This window comes from Mustelus asterias, chromosome 22 (assembly GCF_964213995.1).
Source record: "Mustelus asterias chromosome 22, sMusAst1.hap1.1, whole genome shotgun sequence".
Classification (NCBI taxonomy): Eukaryota; Metazoa; Chordata; class Chondrichthyes; order Carcharhiniformes; family Triakidae; genus Mustelus; species Mustelus asterias.
In genome coordinates, this window is record NC_135822.1 from 72312696 (window position 1) to 72321680 (window position 8985).

Consider the following 8985-nt stretch of genomic DNA (forward strand, 5'->3'; position numbering starts at 1 on the left):
ATGATGGGGAACGCGGGGAGGCCATGGGGGACTGAGAGGGAACCTCAGGAAAGTCTTTGGGAAGAAGCAAGGTTGTGGTGGAGAAGATATCTCCAAGTGTTGAGTGTTAAGTCTGAGGCTTGCGGGGAAGTAGCTCCAAAGGCAAGCACAAGGAACAATAGTGTTTATTGAAGAACTGTCCTCCTCGTACACCCGCCACCCCCACCACCACTCCCCCCACCCCACCGCCCCCCCCACCCCACCGCCCCCCCCCCTCGCTCCCACGGGGAATGGGGAGAATGTGGGACTCGCTCCCTCGGGGAGTGGCTGAGGTGAATAGTGTCGGTCTATTTAAGGGGGAAACTGGATAAACACATGAGGGAGAAAGGAATAGAAGGATAGGGGGAGATGAAGAGGGGGAGGGAGGAGGAGGTGCGTCTGGAACATCAACACTAGCATGGAGCTGTTGGGCCGAATGGCCTGTGTCTGTGCTGTAAACTGAGTTGAATTCAGTGTAATTTTGTTGAGGGCAGGTTTGAGTTGAGGGGTTGCCCAGGAACATTGAAAGTAAACGGCTCTGCGGAACCTATTTCCTGTCTATCAGAGCTCCACCTTCTGTCCCTGTGACAGGATGTCCTGGTCAACCTTCTCCAGCTGCTGGTACCAGCGGTGATGGGCAAGGAGGGCAATGTTTTTGGCGGAGATGGCCATCAGCTCCATGGTGCTGGCTGCCCACTCCATGGCACTGAGGTGGTAAAGGTGGTGGTGGAGGACGAAGGGCGGGATCTTGTCGCTGGGGCTGTAGCGGGGGTGCCCCGCAAACCAGCGGGCTTGGCGCACGGCCTGGGGGGAGGGGAAGAGGTGGCTCAGTTCCCCCTGGGCCAGAGACTCCGGGGACAGCAGCTTCCAGACACGGGCGCAGGTGGCAGCCGGCTGGTCGTCTGGCGCCGGCCTGACGGGCGCAGCGACACTGGCAGCCAAGATGAGGTCGTCGGAGTGTGCGGTGGTGCTAACCAGAGTGGGACGGAAAGGTTCGGAGCGTTGCTGCCCAAAGTAGGAAGCGTTTAAACATCCTGCCACCAATGTGACCACCTGCTGTTGGTATGGGCCAGCGTGGAGGCTGATTGGCTGCCCGGTGTGGTGGAAGTGGATTGGTGGTTGGCCAGGGTAGGTGGGAGCCGCCAGAACGACAATGTCATAAGCACTGTATCCAGAATCTGAACCCTCCGTGTAATTCACTTCGTACAGAGACACGTAACGACCTGCAAATAAAACACAGCATCTCGAGATTAGAACACACAAATACATTTCTGATTCTGCGTCATCCACTAGCTGTATCTTTAATCCAGTCAGACAATCCCAAAGTGTTCCACAGAACAGCGGAGCACTGTAACAACAATCTATTCCAGTACACACTGGGACACAGGACTGGAAGCCTGGTCAACTAGGTAGGAGATAAGGACTGCCCAAACAGAGAGAGAGACAGAGAGAGAGAGAGACAGAGAGGGAGAGAGAGACAGAGACAGAGAGAGAGAGAGAGAGAGACAGAGACAGAGACAGAGAGACAGAGACAGAGAGAGGGAGACAGAGAGAGAGAGACAGAGAGAGAGACAGACAGAGCGGGAGAGAGAGAGACAGAGAGAGAGAGAGAGAGACAGAGACAGAGGCAGAGAGAGAGACAGAGACAGAGAGACAGAGACAGAGACAGAGAGACAGAGACAGAGAGAGAGAGACAAAGAGAGAGACAGACAGAGAGGGAGAGAGAGAGACAGAGAGAGAGAGAGAGAGACAGAGACAGAGACAGAGAGAGAGAGAGACAGAGAGAGAGAGAGACAGAGAGAGAGAGACAGAGAGAGAGAGACAGACGGAGAGACAGACGGAGAGACAGACAGAGAGACAGACGGAGAGACAGACGGAGAGACAGACGGAGAGACAGACAGAGAGAGGGAGACAGACAGAGAGAGGGAGACAGACAGAGAGAGGGAGACAGACAGAGAGAGGGAGACAGACAGAGAGAGGGAGACAGACAGAGAGAGGGAGACAGACAGAGAGAGGGAGACAGACAGAGAGAGGGAGACAGACAGAGAGAGGGAGACAGACAGAGAGAGGGAGACAGACAGAGAGAGGGAGACAGACAGAGAGAGGGAGACAGACAGAGAGAGGGAGACAGACAGAGAGAGGGAGACAGACAGAGAGAGGGAGACAGACACAGAGAGGGAGACAGACACAGAGAGAGACAGACACAGAGAGAGAGACAGAGAGGGAGAGAGAGAGAGAAAGACAGAGAGGGAGAGAGAGAGAGAAAGACAGAGAGAGAGAGAGAGAAAGACAGAGAGGGAGAGAGAGAGAAAGACAGAGAGGGGAGGGAGAGACAGAGAGGGGGAGAGAGAGACAAAGAGAGAGACGGACAGAGAGAGAGAGACGGACAGAAAGAGAGAGAGACAGACAGAAAGGGAGAGAGACAGACAGAAAGGGAGAGAGACAGACAGAAAGGGAGAGATACGGACAGAAAGAGAGAGAGACGGACAGAAAGAGAGAGAGACGGACAGAAAGAGAGAGAGACAGACAGAGAGGGACAGACAGACAGAGAGGGACAGACAGACAGAGAGGGACAGACAGACAGAGAGGGACAGACAGACAGAGAGGGATGGACAGAGAGGGAGACAGAGAGGGAGACAGAGAGGGAGACAGAGAGGGAGGCAGAGAGGGAGACAGAGAGGGAGGCAGAGAGGGAGGCAGAGAGGGAGACAGAGAGGGTTTGGGTTTAGTGAGGGAATATCAGAGTGAAGGGTCCAGGCAGCTGGAGACACATCCACCAGGATGTTACCCCAGGTTCCAGGCTTACTGTGGATACAGGCACCTTCGATGATGTTGGAAACACAGCAGTGAAGCTGTGCATAGTAAGATCCCAGACACAGTATTGACCCCACTCAGCAGTGTGGGCTGAGGGGATTGATACTGGCCAGGACACCAGGGACAAATCCTTCACTCTGCTTCAAGGAGTGCGGAGAGATCTTTCACAGCAGCCTCATGGGAGACATGGGTCTTCATCTGAAAATTGGCACTTCTGACAGTGTGACACTGACCCTCTGACAGTGCGGCACTCCCTCAGCACTGACCCTCTGACAGTGCGGCACTCCCTCAGCACTGACCCTCTGACAGTGCGGCATTCCCTCAGCACTGACCCTCTGACAGTGCGGCATTCCCTCAGCACTGACCCTCTGACAGTGTGGCACTCCCTCAGCACTGACCCTCTGACAGTGCGGCACTCCCTCAGCACTGACCCTCTGACAGTGCGGCATTCCCTCAGCACTGACCCTCTGACAGTGCGGCATTCCCTCAGCACTGACCCTCTGACAGTGCGGCACTCCCTCAGTACTGACCCTCTGACAGTGCGGCACTCCCTCAGCACTGACCCTCTGACAGTGCAGCACTCCCTCAGTACTGACCCTCTGACAGTGCAGCACTCCCTCAGCACTGACCCTCTGACAGTGCGGCACTCCCTCAGTACTGACCCTCTGACAGTGCAATGCTCCATTAGAACTGACCCTCTGACAGTGCTGCACTCCCTCAGCACTGACCCTCTGACAGTGCGGCACTCCCTCAGCACTGACCCTCTGACAGTGCGGCACTCCCTCAGTACTGACCCTCTGACAGTGCGGCACTCCCTCAGTACTGACCCTCTGACAGTGCGGCACTCCCTCAGCACTGACCCTCTGACAGTGCGGCACTCCCTCAGCACTGACCCTCTGACAGTGCGACACTCCCTCAGCACTGACCCTCAGCCTTTGAGACTCACCAGTGCGTTGAGGCCTCTTCCTGGTGTATATGGCGGTGACCTTTCCTTTGATAAGGTTAACTTTAGCGGAGTACAGCAATCCGGAACAAACCAGTCTGTTCCCTCCCTCGACAGTCCAAAGGTCAGGGTCAGCCCCCAGAAGCGATATCAGGCCTATAGCGGAGAGAGGGACATGATTGGCATCTGTTGTGGGGTTTAAGGTGCCATGAGCTGCTTTGGTGATGGGGGGGAGGGTGGGGGAAGTGTGGTAGGGAGGGGGGGGGAGGTGTGGAGGTGGAGGTGGAGGGGATTGGTCATTCTGGCACGTTGGGCTGTCGGTGACTAACTCAATCCAACGTTCAGCGTTGAGAAGATAATTCACCCCCCCTCTCCCCTACCTCAATCTGAGAACGTCTCAGGGTAACACCCCTGAAGTGCAGACGCAGCTGCGATGTCGGAAATGCGGCGGTCAGTGTGTGCACAGCAAGATCCCACAAACAGCAGGAGCAGATTATCTGGTGTCCCAGGCTGACGACTTGAGGGATACAATTTGGCCGGATCAGCGAGGAATGCTCACCCCCCCCGCCTGCTCTCCCTCAAATCGTGTCAGACAACCCTCACACCCTCCGGAGAGCGGGGAGGTCCCAGTTTAGAATGTCACTTGCTGCGTGTGGCCGATTGGGTATTCCAGTCTCTGGCCTGGGATTGGAAGCAATCACCCTGTGACTCAGAGTGGGGGGAGGCAGACACAACTCGGACAACCTGGTTTGTCAGGAGATATTCAGCCTCCTGTACCTGGAGCTGAGGCAGCGAGTGGACCAGAACATGGAGATTTTACCTCAGATTCCTTCAGCCACGGCAGGAGGAGGGGAGGCGATGGCCCAGTGTTATTATGGCTAGGCTATTAATCCAGAAACTCAGCTAAAGTTCGAGGGACCCGGGTTCGAATCCCGCCACAGCAGATGGTAGAATTTGCATTAAATTGATCTTTCCCTACACCCTTGCCATGACTGTAACTATCACCTGTGGAATTCGCTTCCCCAAAGTGCGGTGGGTGCTGGGACAGTGAGTAAATTTAAGGAGGAGTTGGACAGATTTTTAATTGGTAATGGGTTGAAGGGTTATGGGGAGAAGGCAGGAAAATGGGGATAAGGAGCATATCAGCCATGATCGAATGGCCGAGCGGACTTGATGGGCCGAATGGCCTAATTCTGCTCCTATATCTTATGAACGTATGTAACACTACATTCTGCACTCTCTCCTTTCCTTCTCTATGAACGGTATGCTTTGTCTGTATCGCGCGCAAGAAACAATACTTTTCACTGTATGCTAATACATGTGACAATAATAAATCAAATCAAATCGAATTCAGTTCAACAAAAATTATCTGGAATTAAGAATCTACGGATGACCATGAAACCATTGTCGGAAAAACCCATCTGGTTCACTGATGTCCTTTAGGGAAGGAAATCTGCTGTCCTTACCCGGTCTGGCCTACATGTGACTCCAGAGCTACAGCAATGTGGTTGACTCTCAACTGCCCTCCAGCAACTAGGGATGGGTAATAAATGCTGGCCCAGCCAGCGACGCCCATTTCCCAGGAATGAACAAAAAAAAGTTGGAATACAACCTGGAAAATCACTCAAAGGAGAAAAACAGAATTTGTTTCTTAAAAAACTTGTGAACCCTGTTCAGGTCCAGAGGAAACAGAGATAGAAAGTGCTGGAAAACCGCAGCAGGTCTGACAGCATCTGTGGGGGGAGAATAGAGCTCTGACGAAGGGTCATCTCGACTCGAAACGTTGGCTCTATTCTCTCTCCCCACAGGTGCTGTCAGACCTGCTGAGATTTTCCAGCATTTTCTGTTTTTGTTTCAGATTCCAGCATCCGCAGTAATCTGCTTTTTATCATGTCCAGAGGGGGCTTGATGTAGTCTGTACAAGATTGTTAGCATGTAGGTACAGCAAGCGGCGAGGATTGCAAAGGGTGCAGAGGATTATGGTACAATGATAAAGCTCCAATCGTACTGGGCTTTGCTGAGGACACATCTGGAACAAAAATCTGTTTGTGTTGGAGGAGATACAGTGAAGGGTTGGCCCCTGGGATGAGAGGCGTTGTCCCATGAGGAGAGGCTGAGTCAATTGGCTCTCTGGAGGTTAGAAGAGTGAGGGGCGATGTCACTGAAACGTACAAACTTGTGAAGGGGGTTTGATGGGGTGGATACAAAGTGATCGTTTCCCGGAATGGGGAAACTGAAACAGTCCCAGTCTCCTAATTATTTAGGACTGAGATCATGTGACATAGGAGCAGAATTAGGCCACTTGGCCCATCGAGTCCATAGAATCGACCCATAGAATCCCTACAGTGCAGAAGGAGGCCATTCAGCCCATTGAGTCTGCACCGACCACAATCCCACCCAGGCCCTATTCCCGTAATCCCACAAATTTACCCGACTCGTCCCCCTGACACTAAGGGACAATTTAGCATGGCCAATCAACCTAACCAGCACGTCTTTGGGCTGTGGGAGGAAACCGGAGCACCCGGATGAAAACCACGGAGATGAGGAGGAATGTCTTCACCTCAAAGCGTGGCAAATCTTTGGAAATGTCTCCTGCAGAGGGTTGTGGATGCTCAGCCAGTGATTATGTCCAGGACGGAGTTCGAGACATCTCTCAGGGAGTCAGGGGACACGGCAGGGGGCAGGCAGTGGAATGAAGGCCTCCGTTACATCAGGCCCGACCGATCATACTGAATGACAGAGCTGGTCTGAGGGGCTGCACGGCCCACTCCAGCTCCTGTTTCTCATCCTCCGCTGTCTCCCAGGGGGTGACGGGGAGTGAATTCCTCCTGTCAGGCCCCTCAGCTTGGGGACTGGAGGCCTGGAGGGCCCAGGGAGGACCCAGGGCTCCTGACCCATAGCCGGATCCCCTCTCATTCTGGACACCGAGCCTTCCTTACCCGTGACTGAAAACATGACCACAAGTTCTGGCTGGTACCAGGCCAGGGGTCAGGTGAGGCTGGGTGGGCAGGAAAGACCACACCCCCCCCACCCATGCCCACCCTAGCCCAATCCATCACGCAAACCAGCCTCCCATCCATTGACTCTGTCTACACTTCCCGCTGCCTCGGAAAAGCAGCCAGCATAATTAAGGACCCCACACACCCCGGACATTCTCTCTTCCACCTTCTTCCGTCGGGAAAAGGATACAAAAGTCTGAGGTCAGGTACCAGCCGACTCAAGAACAGCTTCTTCCCTGCTGCTGTCAGACTTTTGAATGGACCTACCTTGCAATAAGTTGATCTTTCTCTACACCCTAGCTATGACTGTAACACAACATTCTGCACTCTCTCCTTTCCTTCTCTATGAACGGTATGCTTTGTCTGTATAGCGCGCAAGAAACAATACTTTCCACTGTTTGTTAATACGTGTGACATGAGCCCAGGACCTTACAGAGCCATAACCCTGCCGTTGCCAGCAATACCAACAATGTCAATGAAGCCAAGACGCACGTACCCACAAAGGCGTTGATGTTCACACTCTGGCCGGAGCTGAGTCTCAGGATGGAGTGACCACCTCATTCAGGAACCGTTGGCCGATGCCAGCCTTCTGTAAGGCTTCACCGATGGAATGTCTGCTCATCTGCACCAACTCATCCCCTCCAACAGCGTGCAAGAGTTTCTCCATACTTGTGAAAGAGTAACCGCCAGACTGGAACTGATACAAACCCTGTACAGAGGAAGCACACACCTTTCAGCAGAGACTCCAATCTACACTCTGCACAGAGGAAGCACACACCTTTCAGCAGAGACTCCAATCTACACCCTGTACAGAGGAAGCACACACCTTTCAGCAGAGACTCCAATCTACACCCTGTACAGAGGAAGCACACACCTTTCAGCAGAGACTCCAATCTACACCCTGCACAGGGAAGCACACACCTTTCAGCAGAGACTCCAATCTACACCCTGTACAGAGGAAGCACACACCTTTCAGCCAGAGACTCCAATCTACACCCTGTACAGAGAAGCACACACCTTTCAGCAGAGACTCCAATCTACACCCTGTACAGAGGAAGCCACAACCTTTCAGCAGAGACTCCAATCTACACCCTGTACAGAGGAAGCACACACCTTTCAGCAGAGACTCCAATCTACACCCTGCACAGAGGAAGCACACACCTTTCAGCAGAGACTCCAATCTACACCCTGTACAGAGGAAGCACACACCTTGCAGCAGAGACTCCAATCTACACACTGCACAGAGGAAGCACACACCTTTCAGCAGAGACTCCAATCTACACCCTGTACAGAGGAAGCACACACCTTTCAGCAGAGACTCCAATCTACACCCTGTACAGAGGAAGCACATACCTTTCAGCAGAGACTCCAATCTACACTCTGCACAGAGGAAGCAAACACCTTTCAGCAGAGACTCCAATCTACACCCTGTACAGAGGAAGCACACGCATTTCAGCAGAGACTCCAATCTACAGCCTGTACAGAGGAAGCACACACCTTTCAGCCTACACTCCACTCTACGGTCCTGTACAGAGGGAAGCACACACCTTTCAGCCTACACTCCACTCTACGTCCTGTACAGAGGAAGCACACACCTTTCAGCAGAGACTCCAATCTACAGCCTGTACAGAGGAAGCACACACCTTTCAGCCTACACGCCACTCTACGTCCTGTACAGAGGAAGCACACACCTTTCAGCCTACACTCCACTCTACGTCCTGTACAGAGGAAGCACACACCTTTCAGCAGAGACTCCAATCTACACGCTGCACAGAGGAAGCACACACCTTTCAGCCTATACTCCAATCTACACTGTACAGAGGAAGCAAACACCTTTCAGCAGAGACTCCAATCTACACCCTGTATAGAGGAAGCACACACATTTCAGCAAGAGACTCCAATCTTGAAACAATATCACACCAGGACGGAGAATCAGAGAATCCTACAGTGCCAGAAAGAGGCCATTCAGCCCACAGAGTCTGCACTGACCACAATCCCACCCAGGCCCTATTCCCGTAACCCCACCTATTTACCCTGCTAATCCCCCTGACACTGATGGGTAATTCAGCATTGCCAATCAACCTAACCTGCGTATCTTTGGTCAAGATTGAAAAAGACTGGACAAGAAGATTGAAACACTTCCAATGTGAAAGGTGCTATATAAATGCGAGTTGTTGTGGCTGCAATCTTAGAAATAAGAGGAGAATGAGC

General features: G+C 52.9%; 1 protein-coding gene across 1 annotated transcript in view; it reads right to left on the minus strand.

Moving 5' to 3' along the window:
- Window positions 1-261: 261 nt before the first annotated feature.
- The window catches only part of LOC144509728 (prenylcysteine oxidase 1-like), a 22635-nt gene continuing 13911 nt past the window's right edge, over window positions 262-8985 (minus strand). Inside the window, 4 exon segments of the mRNA XM_078238507.1 lie at window positions 262-1241; window positions 3779-3931; window positions 7271-7318; window positions 7321-7483. Of these exon segments, the coding sequence (XP_078094633.1) occupies window positions 580-1241; window positions 3779-3931; window positions 7271-7318; window positions 7321-7483 (1026 nt within the window). The 3' untranslated portion in view covers window positions 262-579.